The sequence below is a fragment of the Leuresthes tenuis genome, unplaced genomic scaffold, assembly GCF_036924035.1.
Source record: "Leuresthes tenuis unplaced genomic scaffold, fLeuTen1.0.hap1 SCAF_8, whole genome shotgun sequence".
In the NCBI taxonomy this organism is placed as follows: Eukaryota; Metazoa; Chordata; class Actinopteri; order Atheriniformes; family Atherinopsidae; genus Leuresthes; species Leuresthes tenuis.
The window spans coordinates 1686290-1700242 of record NW_027325362.1 but is presented as its reverse complement, the minus strand read 5'-3'; the positions used below and the strand labels follow the sequence as shown (position 1 = coordinate 1700242).

Here is a 13953-nt window from a genome sequence, read left to right as displayed (position 1 = left end):
GCTCAGACCAGAGATTCACTTTAAAGCTGCTGAGAACTGATAAAAAACTCTGTTTCTGCCTCAGATTCTAGATTTATATCTATGTTTGCAGCATTTCAATAAATAGCTCCTCGCTGTAGTTTTCTGTTCTCCTGAAAATATGTCGGCTCCAGACTTCTGTTCAGTACCGTTCAGTTCTGCTTCTTTATCAGCAAACTCAGGAGCAGTTTCTTTCCTCAGGATGTGAGACTGTTGAATTCAGAACAATAACTATTCTTTTGGGGGTTTCTGTGAAAGGCATGGAGTGAACTGCACCGTATTTTTGAACATCTGGTCCAACAATATTAATTCAGCCTGGATTTGAAGCAGAATATTTTCCTCCAAACTGTAACTTTTATTGATTGAAGAGCTGCAGAGAAAAGCTGCCACATGAAGCCTGCCACAGGTATGAAGACACACTGATATGGACCCGATAACTCAGCACCGGAGGAGAGCTCAAAGCATGACAGGGACACAAACTGCCATCCAGCGTTGATATACTGCAAGAAGACCTGATTGGTCGGTAACTGCAGCAATCAGGAAACTCAGTAGATTTCCACTGTTTGGCTTTTCAAAGATCTGCATGTTTCTACTTGTCAGAAAGTCAGAGGTGTCTCTCTGTGGCATGAATGTGACGATCATACAGTGTGTAGAGTCTGAGCTGTCAGAGCAGACTGTCAGAGATGAAGTGGAGACACTTTGAAAGACTGGATGCAGCTGCAGCAACAGCTGCTGTTTCTCTCTGAGCTGATGAGAAAGAAAAGTCTCTGCTGGACTTTTTGTTGCTGCAGCTCAAACTCTGAGTGTGATGTTGGTGTGTGTGAGGACACTTAGATTAATATGTGAGATATGAATGGGAGTGTCAGAGCTGGATTGGGCACACTGACATGAACTCACCTGATTTCCTTTAAAGGAAAAGTGGGGCCTCAGAGAACCAGTTGTACCACATTATGAAAGAACGCAGACACATTCAGACAGTTCAGCTCCATTTTGAGTCGACAGCAGCAGGATAAAAGCTGAAGTCAGAATCAGGGTGAGTGTTAACAACATTATTCTTCTTTCACGGTCAGAGTCTCTGAGTGGGTTTTCTCTCTGTGGACAGCAGAGGAAGAAGAAGCAGAACTCAGCAGTTTTTTTCCGGAACTGATCCAACTCAGGTGTAAAACCATCAAGTTCAGATTCTTTCAGCTTTCTGATTCACTGTTCAGTTCAGATTGTTGGATGTGAGGCAGCTGTTGGTCTGACTGATGAAGAAGGCAACAACTTTCATCCTCCAGCAAAGTTTTTCTTTCCTTTGGGGCCATTTTCTCTTCTGAAACTGCATCACTGCTGGCAACAACATTCCGACATCCCGCCAGTCTGTATAAGGAAATGTGCGTTATTCAACAGGCGCGTCTTTCTGTTCATGCATTTTACAAGTTTTAACACGTTTACAGATAATTAAAAACACAAAGTTTACAACTGGAGGCGGAGAAGCAGACCGCGGTGGTTTTCAATCACACACTCCAATGCCGCTTCTTTAAACTTCTGAAACTTTAATCCAGGAGAAAAAAGCTTACAAACATGGACCGAAACGGCCCCGTAACACGCACAAAACTCCAAAAGAAACGAAAGTCCCTAAAAATAGCAACTAAACAGCATGAAGTGGTCAACAACTTGCAACATTCAACATTCTCTCAAAGTTCTTTCTGACATGGAACAGAGAGAAAAGCAGGAGGTTAAAAGCTTGTTTCAGTTTGGCTGAGACTTGAACAGACGTGTTTGTCTTCATTCTTTTCTTCTCTCAGACTGACTGAAGTCCAGAAGATGGACCGAGCAGAGTCTGCAGCATCCAGCGGTCTGTCTGTGAACAGGAACCCATCCAGACCTCCAGATCTCAGGGATGGACCTGGACCATCAGACACTAAGTAAGAACTGCTCACGAGGGGGTCAGCTTCTTATCTGGGATGTCACCATGGCAACGTATACTGGTAACCCAAACAGGGTGTGAAGCAGGTTGAACACATTCAGGGTGACAAGCTGACTTTAACTTTACTTTTAGGTGATCTGGCTTAACTAACCCTAACAATGGAGATCCTGTTAAGCTGTAGTAAGATGCTGGTTATCAACTCAGGTTTTCTGACTCTGAATATGAGCGTGTTCGTGTTCATGTGGAGGTGGCATCAGCTGACCAATCAGAATCTATAATTCTATCAGAGTGAAAAGCAGCAGCTGCTGCAGTGAAAGCTGGAAGAAAGACAAAAAGGAAAAAGAAGGCCAGCAGCCATGAAAGCAGGAAGAGATCTGATCTGTTTGTGATTATGTATTTTATTAGGAATTATTAGGAATTTACCGTATATATTAATATACTATATGTATACATAATAGACAGGCACTTTGACCAACTATGCCACAGCAGCATGTAATACATCAGACTGATGACAGAATGAAGTGAAGGAACTAGATCCACTTCAGGAACTATAACCAGGAGCCACTTCAGTTATAATAGTGGGAAGTATTCCATTAATCTTCTCTCTGATAGAAACAATTTTACTGATAAAGAATCTCGTGAAATCAGCTGAGAGTTAAAGGAATACATGGCTCAACAGAGCTCGGACTCTTTTTCAGTCTGGCTACAGCGCTGAAGAGAAACCTGGGATTGTTCTTATTCAACTGATTTATTTTCCTCATATATATAATTTTATGTGTTTGTGCATAGGAATAACAGCATGTTGGTGTTTGCAGAGGTCAGCGCCACAGAAGGAGAGCAAAGTCCGTAGATAAACCTCCAGACCTCAGTGATGGAGCTGGACCCTCAGACACAAAGTAAGACAACTGAAGCAGAGATTTCAGGATCTTTCATGATAGATTTTATTTTTGTTAAACTCAGCATTTATATCCAAACCAGCTAAATATCCTGTTAACAAGGTTAGCACAGGCGCTAGCTTGCGGCTGGCTCCTGTTGCCATAACAACAAATGAGAGCACAGCACTCAGGCAAACCAAGCAGATGGTTAAGATTAACAAGGTTAGCACAGGAGATGGTGGTGCACATCTGATGTGGCAAACTCAGAGTTTCTGATAATTTTGGCTTCTGTTGGAAATCTGAACTCTGCTTCCAGTTCAGGAGCAACATGGACTCTGAACAGGACCACATGTCTGTCAGCGATGGTGTATTTTCTGCCTCTGGTAGCTCAGGGGGTTCCAGTGGATGGATGTGGAGTGAAATGTGATCATCTCAGAGTGCAGCTGCAGCCAGTGTTGTTAGAATCTATTTGATCTACACACACTATCAGCCCAGTTCTTTATCAATACACTTATTGGTTTGTAATTTGTAGTTTGTAATTACTACTTTTTTATTCTTTAATTCTAAAAGAGCAAATGTAGAATAGGATTAGGATTGGTCTGAAATGTTTTCTGTAGAGCAGCAGCAGTAATATTCACACAGTGAAGTCACCACATAAACTGAGTATTGAACCAAATGTAAAATGTTGAGTTTGTGTTCACATCAAACAACAGAGTTAATGCCAAATGGAGTTATTTTAAATGATTTTAGTGATGAAGACATGTGTTGACAGAAGGAGGAAGAGGAGTGTTGTCTGTGAGGAGGAGCAGCTGTCCTGCTGTGCTCTGTGTCGGGACGTCCTGAAGGATCCAGTCTCTGCCAGCTGTGGACACTGGTTCTGCAGACAGTGCATCACCTCAGACTGGGACCAGCCTGCTTCCTCAGGAGGCTCCTCCTGTCCCCAGTGTGGAGAAAGACCCAGAACCAGAACCGGACCACAGACAGCCAGTCAGAGCAGAACTGGACCAGGTCAGATATTTCTGTTCACCCGTTTAGACGCATCACATCAATAAGATTTCACACAATATGAATCACCATGACGACAAAGGTTTAAAAAGAGGTTTAACTGCTCAAATGTGTCTGTTTTTATTTCGTTTCATGTTTTAGTTTCTTCAGACGCTGAGAATCAAAGTTTCAGTGGACAGTTGTCAGTTTTCAGCCCCCCTCAGGTTTCAGAAGGACTTTAAACAAAGCTTTGGCTCTGAATGGTTAACCTGCTGTTTTAATGCAGACTCAAACAGAACAACACAACATCTGTTAGGACCCGACTCACATGAACACAACAACAGAGACACACCATCAGTTCAAGTTAAAGGATCATTTTATTCACTCACATCAGACTGAATTAATACGCCAAAGCAAAGCTTTGTATTATGGGCTGTGGACATCATTTAAATCAGAGCTGGATCATATTTCTGAGTGGAAGAAATTAATGTAAATGCTGTAATGAGCAAATAGATCAGAAAATTAAACTAAAGCAACACAATAACCAAGATAGCAGCACCTGTGGAGAAGAGCAGAGTAATCAGACTGAAATCAGGACTAAAGCAGCCAAAATAAGATGGAAGGAGCCACAGGTGTCCTAAATCACACAAATCACCTCCCAGCAGAACAAACAGACACTCGTTAATACCACAACCAACCACAAGAGGGCAGCAGCATGTGAGTCAGCTCCCTCTGGTTATACTGATGCTGACTAACTGATAGAAACACTCAGTTGGAGGAGCTCCACCAGCAACAAAAGTGACTCCGTCTTTATCTAAAGCTGTGTTCTGCTCTCAGGACTTTTGGAGCTTCTAACTGAACATCAGTGGTTTAAACTTTAGTTTATCTGTTTCTCCTTTGAAACATCAGCCTTGTTTTCCTGTTTACTGATCATTTTACTGCCAGGTTGAAGGAAAAGAAAAGTTTTCTGTGTGAAGCCAAAAACATGTTCAGCTGGGCTCAGAAAGATAAAGAAGAACAAATCCTGATGAATTTAATCTACTGTGTTTCTGTTGTGTCTCATTTGTTCTTCGGTCAGCAGGTGTTGGTCTGCAGGAGGCTTTAGATGAACATAAGATCAGTCTGAGGAGGAGATGTGAACGAGTGACTGAAGGAACTGATGTAACAGGAAGTGGAACCCTCCTCAACAGGATCTACACTGAGCTCTACATCACAGAGGGACAGAGTGAAGAGGTTGATACCCAACATGAGGTGAGGCAGCTTGAGACAGCTTCCAGGACCCTCCATGACACTCCAATCAGGTGCCACGACATCTTTAAAGCCTCAACTGAGCAACACGGACCCATCAGACTGGTTCTGACCAACGGCGTCGCTGGAGTTGGAAAAACCTTCTCAGTGCTGAAGTTCTCTCTGGACTGGGCAGAGGGCTTGGAGAACCAAGCTGTCAGTGTTTTGGTTCTGCTTTCCTTCAGGGAGCTGAACCTGATCAGAGATGAGCAGCACAGTCTTCTCACGCTGCTCCATGTTTTCCATCCAGCATTACAGAAGCTCCCAGCAGAGCAGCTGGCCGGCTGCACACTGCTGTTCATCCTTGACGGCCTGGATGAAAGCAGACTGTCGCTGGATTTCAGCTGTCAGGTTGTGTCTGATGTCACACAGAAGTCATCAGTCAGCCTGCTGCTGACAAACCTCATCAGGGGGAATCTGCTTCCCTCGGCTCTCGTCTGGATAACTTCCCGACCTGCAGCGGCCAATTGGATCCCTCCTACGTGTGTTGGCAGGGTAACAGAAGTACGAGGCTTCACCGATTCCCAGAAGGAGGAGTACTTCAGGAGGAGATTCAGAGATGAAGAGCTGTCCAGCAGAATCAGATCCCACATCAAGACATCCAGGAGCCTCCACATCATGTGTGGAATCCCAGTCTTCTGCTGGATCACTGCTACAGTTCTGGAGCACATGTTGACCTCAGAGCAGAGCGGAGAGCTGCCCACGACCACCACTGACATGTACTCACACTTCCTGCTGGTCCAGACAAAGAGGAAGAAGAACAAGTACCATGAGGGACATGAGACGGGTCCACAGGAGCTGACTAAGGCTGACAGGGAAGTTCTTCTGAATCTGGGGAGGCTGGCGTTTGAACATCTGGAGAAAGGAAACATCATGTTCTACCAGGAAGACCTGGAGCAGTGTGGTCTGGATGCCACAGAGGCATCGGTGTATTCAGGAGTTTGTACAGAGATCTTCAAAAGAGAGTGTGTGATCTTCCAGAAACCACTTTACTGCTTCGTCCATCTGAGTGTTCAGGAGTTTCTGGCTGCAGTCTACATGATCCACTGTCACACCAACAGGAAGAAAAAGGTGCTGCAGGACTTTTTACAAGGTTATGTGCATGAGGAATCAACCCCAAAGTCTTTCTTTGAGAGGTTTTCTATGTTTTTTGGAATGAATGATCGCTGTGTCCCATCTCTGGATGACTTCCTGAAGAGAGTCATGGAGAAATCCCTGGACAGTAAAAATGGCCACCTGGACCTGTTTGTTCGCTTCCTTCATGGCCTTTCTGTGGAGTCCAACCAGAGACTCTTAGCAGGCCTGCTGGGTCAGACACAGAACAGTCCAGAAACCATCCAGAGGGTCATCAACAACCTGAAGAAGATGAACATGTCTAAAATTTCTCCTGACAGAAGCATCAACATCTTCCACTGTCTGATGGAGATGAAAGACCTCTCAGTTCATCAGGAGATCCAAGAGTTCCTGAAGTCGGAGAAAAGACCAGAGAAGGAACTCTCTGAGATCCACTGCTCAGCTCTGGCCTACATGCTGCAGATGTCAGAGGAGGTTCTGGATGAGTTGGACCTGCAGAAGTACAAGACAACAGATGAGGGACGAAGGAGACTGATTCCAGCTGTGAGGAACTGCAGAAAGGCTCGGTGAGTTGATGTGTTCATTGGCTTCATGTGTCAGTGTAGATTAGTAGTTTAGTTCTGGATCATTAAGACCATTTGTGAAAATAAAGGGAAAAAGTTTTTGTTGGTAAAATTCTGATCATTGGATCAGCAGAAGGTTTTCTGGGTGAGCTGCCTCAGTCAGGTCATTTCATTGTTGGCTGTTCTAAGTATTGATTGTGAAAGCTTTGGCTCCACAGTCCGGGCTCTCTGTTGTCATATCTTTTACTTCATAATGTGCCGCACAGTTTCAATGGGAGACGGCTCTGGACTGCAGGCAGGCCAGTTTAGTACCTGCACTCTGTTCCTGTGAAGCCACGCTGTTGGAACACCTGCAGAATGTGGCTGGGCATCGTCTTGCTGAAATAAGCAGGGACGTCCCTGAAAAAGACGCTGCTTGGATGGCAGCAGATGTTGCTCCTGTTTGCAGCTTTCAGCATTAATGGTGCCTTCACAGATGTGCAGGTTTCCCACGCCATGGGCACTAACACAGCCCCACACTATCACAGATGCTGGCTTTGAACTCTGCTCTGATAACAGTCTGAATGGTCCTTTTCCTCTTTAGCCTGGAGGATGGTTTCCAAAAACAGTTTGAAATGTGGACTCAGACCACGGCACAGTACTGAATGCTACCAGCTTTTATAAATCCAGAGGGCAAAGGTCAAACCGGACAGTGTTGGAACTGATATCTACGGAGACATAATGATGCTGCTCTGTGGCAGCTTTCAGACCCATGGAGAAGCTAACTGCTACTCAGAAGCTTCTTGGAGTGGATTTTTCCTGGATATGGGTGTGAACAGTCACACCTGACAGTGGTTAGCAGAGAGATCATCTTTCCAGCTGTAAATGTTCTCTAAGCTGAACCTTTTATAAAGATTTTGGAGTCAAATAAAAGATGTAAGAATGTAAAAATGGTTTTCTGAACAAGACGTCCTTATTCTGACTTTGGGATCAGATCAAACATGTTTTCAGTCTAAATGTGACGCCACATTTCCTTCTTTATCTGTCTTTATCTGCAGATCAGAGAAAATAATGAAGAAAAGTCTGTTTAAAGTGCTCAGGTCTCAGAGACTGAGGAGATGAGATGAGATTAATCCCAGATGTGAAGAACAGATGTTCATTAGAGGACATTACATTCACATCACTGTGTTTAGTTAGAATATGAGTTCAGTTAGTGTTTATAGTGCAGATTGTCTGATTTTATTAGAACTGACTTTACATTTTCTCTCATCACAGACTTGCTGGTTGTTATCTCTCAGAGACTCACTGTGAAGTTGTGGCCTCTGCTTTAAAGTCCAACCCCTCCCACCTGAAAGAACTGGACCTGAGTAACAACGAGCTGACGGATCCAGCTGTGAAACATCTGTCTGCTGGACTGGAAAGTCCAAACTGCAGACTGGAGGCTCTGAGGTCGGTTCACTGCAGCTCTTTTAGTTCTTCTGTTTTAGTTGAAATGATTTAGTGATATGTGGAAATGTCCAAATCTTCAGTGTTTCCACATGTCTGAATTAATCTTCCCTCACATCTTTTTCACCTGCCAAAGCAATTCTTTTCCCAGCTTCATAGACTGAAGAAAAGCTGTTCCTTAGAGAAATGATCCTGGTAAAAACCACTTTTCTGAAGTGATAAAAGGAGAGAAAATGGGATAAAATGATCTCCAGATTCATATGGAATAAAAAAAAAAAACCCGGATAGAATATTGTTGGAGAAAGATAAAGGAGGTGTGGCGCCTCCCAACCTGAAAGATTATTATCATGCAGCACAGCTCAGACATCGAGAGGGTTGGGGGGATCCCAACAGCTTCAGGGACTGGGTTCACAGCCATGTGCACACTGACAAAGAATGGGAACGTAAGGAACTCCCAGGAGTTAAACAAGCTATTGGTTAGAAAATGGAGATAATTTTAGATACCTACAGTTAGGGACTATTTTATAAAGGAGATACAAATGGTGAAAACCGTAAATGGTGTACTGGATGTAATGATCAGGACACACAATGGAACTAAACTTAAAGCAGTCTCAATACTGTAGGGAAGCCTGAGAGACTCAGAAGCTGCCTCTACTCTATACATTCAGGGGGAATGGGAGAGGGAACTGAACGCAAACATTACTCTGGAAGAATGGCATGAGATGAGCGAAACACAACTACAAACTCAAGCACATGGAGGGAATTTGGATGGAAAACCTGAGGCGTTACTTCATTCCACCTAAAGTGAAGAGGAAACAAACTGGCTCCCAGCATACATGTTGGTGTGCAGAGAAGCAAATCACACACACATCTTCTGGGAGTGTCAGAAACTGAGCTGGTTCTGGGAAACTCTGCATATTACAGTGAAAGACATTTTGGGATATGAAATCCCAGGGATTGGAAGGTTATGTATCCTGGAAGTTTGAATAACTATGTTTCAGGAAAAGATATTTAACCAAAATACTGTTGGTCCCATGTAAAAAAGCAACAACCAGGACCTGGTGTCAGGTTGAACCACCCTCTACAACTCAGCGGCTGGAGACTGTAAGAGAGGTTTGCTTCATGGAGAGAGTGAGCCATCGGCTCAGAATGAGAGAAAGTGTCTTTGAGATTAGGTGGAAGAAATGGATGCAGTATGACCCAGTGAATAATACCGAAGGACTAACTGACCTAAAGGGATACACTTTGGTTAGATCATAGACATCGGTAGCCATGACTGTTCTTTTCTGCCTTTTCTGTTGCTTATTTAGTACATATATCGTCATTTTTCTGTCCAGCTCTGCAATGGAATTTGTGATTAAATGTGTACTTTCTTTGTTAAAATGTGAAAAACTCCAATAAACCTGCATCCTGTTGGCTTCAGCTCACATGTTTTATTCTTTATTCAGATTGTGGGGCTGCAGTTTGTCAGAGATCAGCTGTGCTTCTCTGGTCTCAGCTCTGGAGTCCAACCCCTCCCAGCTGACAGAACTGGACCTGAGCAGGAACAACATCAGAGACTCTGGAGTGAAGGAGCTGTGCAGCTTTCTGCAGAGTCCACACTGTGGACTGAAGACTCTGAAGTCAGACACCATGTTTCAGTTGTTTGTTCAGATTAATATGATGTGAAAGTTGTGCTGGTCTTCATGGTAAAGTCTGTTTCTTATTCAGTGGTTTAGTTGATGAAATGATGATTTATTAAAAAATCAGAAAACAGTGAATCAGTCAGACAGAAACTAATCTAGAATCACTGGCTGATGCTTCTGGAGCTCCAGAGTTAGTGAATATTTCTGGCTGAAACAATAACAACAGTTTGGAGCAGCAAAACTCCAAAAGCCCATTAATCAGCTGATGCTAACAAACTCCCCTCCAACACTGCTGGAAATGAACAATCTTTGACTTGATTAGAAAACAGCTTTCATCACAGCAACAGTTATCTTCAGTCAGATTCATTAATGATGACAAAATCCAGCCACAAAGCTTCTCCCACTAATAACTGAAAGGAAATAATTTTCAGTTGAGCTTTATTTAGTGAATTCTATCAATAATTACCTGTTACACAATGTCAAGTCCAACTGAAAGTGATGCTGGCATTTAGTGACTGGAAGGAAAATACAAAGAAGAGTTTATCAGAAGAAAAACAACACGATTGGAGGATGGATGCAAGGAAAGCTGTTAGCTAACTTGTTGCTAGGTAACAGCAGATGGAAGGAAGGTGTGAGTGTGTGTGAGCAGCTTTCCATCAGGTGAGAAATGTGTGAAAACATGGAGCAGAGTCAGTGTTTGATAGCTCTGCAGCCAAAGAGAAGCTGAACAGGTGAAGTGCTCCGACCCTGTGCAGGTGAGCCAAACGCTGACACAAAGGATGATTACTGAGCTGCCATGAAGGAGGGAGGCAAGGACTGCTTCATCCCTGTGGATGCATGCTGTTCTGTTCACCTGCTGGCTTTATGGCAGCTGTTTCCACCTGTTTTATTCATTAAGAGCACAGAGCTGCTGTGGATAGCATGTGAGTGAATGTAGGCTGAGAAACAGCAGATAAGAAACATGAAGCTTAATCAGTTTCTCTGAGGAACAGAAAATGAGATTCAAAGTGAAAAAAGTGCAGCAGAAGTTTATTTCACTTTGAATGTAAATTCCATTCTTCTTTCATAGTTTTTAATTCCACTTTAGTCTCATTTCTTCATATTTGAGATGTTTTCTGTTTTCAGATTCACAAACTTTCTGTCAGATTCCAAACTTTTTTCCAGCTTCTGATCCGTTTTTTCACTTTCAAACTTTTGCTGCTGATCTGGTTTGAGAGGCAGGACGTCAGCTGACAGGGGGCTTAAATCCTGACTGACAGAATAACAGAGGAGGCTGAAGGGACCCCCCATCATGCTGCCTTCAGGGACTGTGGGAACTGCAATCCTTCCTTAGACACCTCCTGGACACTATATTTCCATGAGTGCTGGAGAAAATAACCTGCAGCACTGACACACTTTGTTAATGTCAGCTGTTTCTGTCAGCACTCAGCACAAATCACAACTGGTCATCAGCAGCTTGTTCAGAGTCCTTTTCTCTGCTTCCTTTAGCTCTGTCCAGCTCTGCAATGGAATTTGTAATTAAATGTGTACTTTCTTTGTTAAAATGTGAAAAACTCCAATAAACCTGCATCCTGTTGGCTTCAGCTCACATGTTTTATTCTTTATTCAGATTGATGAGCTGCAGTTTGTCAGAGATCAGCTGTGCTTCTCTGGTCTCAGCTCTGAAGTCCAACCCCTCCCATCTGACAGAACTGGACCTGAGCTTGAACAACATCAGAGACTCTGGAGTGAAGGAGCTGTGCAGCTTTCTGCAGAGTCCACACTGTGGACTGAAGACTCTGAGGTCAGACACCATGTTTCAGTTGTTTGTTAATGTGATGTGAAAGTTGTGCTGGTCTTCATTGTAAAGTCTGTTTCTTCTTCAGAGGTTTAGTTGATGAATGGATGATTCCTTAAATAATGTTTTATTCTTTATTCAGATTGTGGGACTGCAGTTTGTCAGAGATCAGCTGTGCTTCTCTGGGCTCAGCTCTGAAGTCCAACCCCTCCAATCTGACAGAACTGGACCTGAGCAAGAACAACCTGAGTGAATCAGATGTGAAGGAGCTGTCTGATCTTGTAGAAAATCCAAACTACAAACTGGAGACTCTGAGGTTAGCAGAGGTCCATGCAGCTCTCAGCAGCATTTTATTAGACTTTATTCATTATTTATTCTATTATATTTATTAAAGCTGATGACAGCTGAGGAAGAGACGCTCTGGAAACACTCGTTATCTCCTCTCTTCCTTCTTCTTCTCTCTACAGATGGAAGTGGTGGTGATGAACAGGACGATGTGAGCTGAGAGGATGATCTGAGTCCTGATGATCCACAGAGGATGAAGCAGCAGCAGCTTGTGTGCAGAGAGACTCTGATGATGATGATGATGATGATGTATATCCTGTTGATGTGTTTGTATTCTATATTTTTCTTCCGTTGGAATAATAATGTCAAAGTTGGGTTAGAAATGATCAGTAATGGAAACGATCCATAAACCTTCAGTTCCATCTGAATTTAAAGCAAAGCCACAGTCTAAAGTTTGACGCCCGTTTTATTCTCTTGGCTTCATTTTCTGCCTTTAAAAACTGACTTTTAATCTGTAAATCTGTAATCTTTTAACCTTTAAATCCATCAGTGGAAATGAGAAGCTGTCAGTGTGATTCAGTCAGAGACGAGCAGCTTTAGAGACGACTAACCTGATGGAAATGTGGGAACCTGGAAGGAACATTTCATTATTATTATTATTACTGCCTCCCAAACAGTTGGGAAAGATGGAAAATAGTGACATGGCAACACTTTCCTTTCCCGGTAGTCAGGAGGATATGCCAGCTGCTTCTGTGCCGTGTGAAAAGCTGGAGGAGGAGACGTAACAAAGAAGAGGAACAGGCTGAAGCCCAACTCAGCTGAAATGATCTGGTTGTTAAATTAACATCTTTGAACCTTTCTATAAATCTTCCAAAAGCATATCTCTGTTACATACAGTATTTTATGGTGGCACGATCACATTATAACACAAGTATAATATTAATGTCTCTAATAAAACAGTCAAACATTTGAAGATGCCCATGGAACCTTTATTGTTCTGCAGAACAGTGTCTCACATTTTTATGACACCCTGCCCTTTAACATGCCATGTTGAAGGGTGGCCAGCAGATGGCGCCATAATTAATTTGATCAAATGCCGTGAAACACTGAACCATTTCAACACAATGGCTTCATATTGATTCGGTGGTTCAGAAAGCTTCGGTTTCTCCATCACTGGCAAAGATTCACAGACCATGACATAGACGGCCTTCATTTGACAGCAGATAAACAGGAAGTAGGCCGAGAGGAAGGACGACCTGCAGCAGAGGACCACAGAATGGGGCTCGGACTCCGGACTCAGACCCGGGGCTCAGACCTGGCCCGGCCCTGTGAGGACCTACATCTTCAGTACATGCAGCTGTAGAACTAACTGATGTTGTCTCTTATGTGTCTTTTTATGACCGCAACAACAAGCCATGGGTGACAAAAAGTGTGAAAAGTATAATTAATCAAAGAAACATTTACTTCCTACAGGGGGACAATGAAAAAAAGAGGGAGTTTCAACAACTGCTCAGGAAGGAACTAAAACCTGCCAAGTGTAGGTCCAAGGACAAGGCTGAGAGCATGCTAAGTGCAGGCAGCTCTCGCTCTGCATGGGAGGGGGTAAAATCCATGATGGGGATGCAACCTAAAAAAAGCCATGTCTCCCTAAAAGGAAGGTCTGACCTGGTGCTTTCTAATGAACTGAACTTTTTCAGTTCAAGCCCCCTCCAACTTTGGGGCACTTTTTGGTAATTTTGGGGTTCCTTGACAGAAAATCACAGACGCCACTCTCCTTCTACTTTGGGGTACTTTTCAGTCATCTTGCGGCACTTAGGGAGCCTGCTCCTGGGTCCAGCAGGGGGGGGCTGGAGCCTGGTTCTTTTATAAAGTACCAGGGCGCTTGGACGGGACATTGTGCCCGAGGAGGAGTGTGAAAGTGCATGTGAGGTTTCCAGGTCGGGGGTCCTGGAGCCTGGTGCTTTCACAAAGTATTATAAAGTACCAGGGGGCTCGGATGGGAGTTTGTGCCCGAGGATAGTGCGGGTGAGGTTGCCAGGTCAGGTTGGAGTGTTTCTTTGGCAGTCCCCTTTGACTCTAGGGGTGTCAAATTTTGCACACCTAACCAGGACCTTGGTCTATTACCCTTAAC

General features: G+C 43.6%; 1 protein-coding gene across 2 annotated transcripts in view; it reads left to right on the top strand.

Moving 5' to 3' along the window:
* The first annotated feature begins 955 nt into the window (after positions 1-955).
* The window catches only part of LOC140312711 (protein NLRC3-like), a 34646-nt gene continuing 21648 nt past the window's right edge, over positions 956-13953 (top strand). The window contains exons 1-9 of one of the 2 annotated variants that reach the window (XM_072390498.1): positions 956-1051; positions 1806-1925; positions 2743-2823; positions 3575-3810; positions 4868-6713; positions 7965-8138; positions 9584-9757; positions 11370-11543; positions 11680-11853. In XM_072390498.1, coding sequence (XP_072246599.1) covers positions 1825-1925; positions 2743-2823; positions 3575-3810; positions 4868-6713; positions 7965-8138; positions 9584-9757; positions 11370-11543; positions 11680-11853 — 2960 coding nt within the window. In that variant the 5' untranslated portion in view covers positions 956-1051; positions 1806-1824. The remainder of the gene's footprint in view (positions 1052-1805; positions 1926-2742; positions 2824-3574; positions 3811-4867; positions 6714-7964; positions 8139-9583; positions 9758-11369; positions 11544-11679; positions 11854-13953) is intronic. The other variant, XM_072390499.1, reaches the window with a different exon arrangement.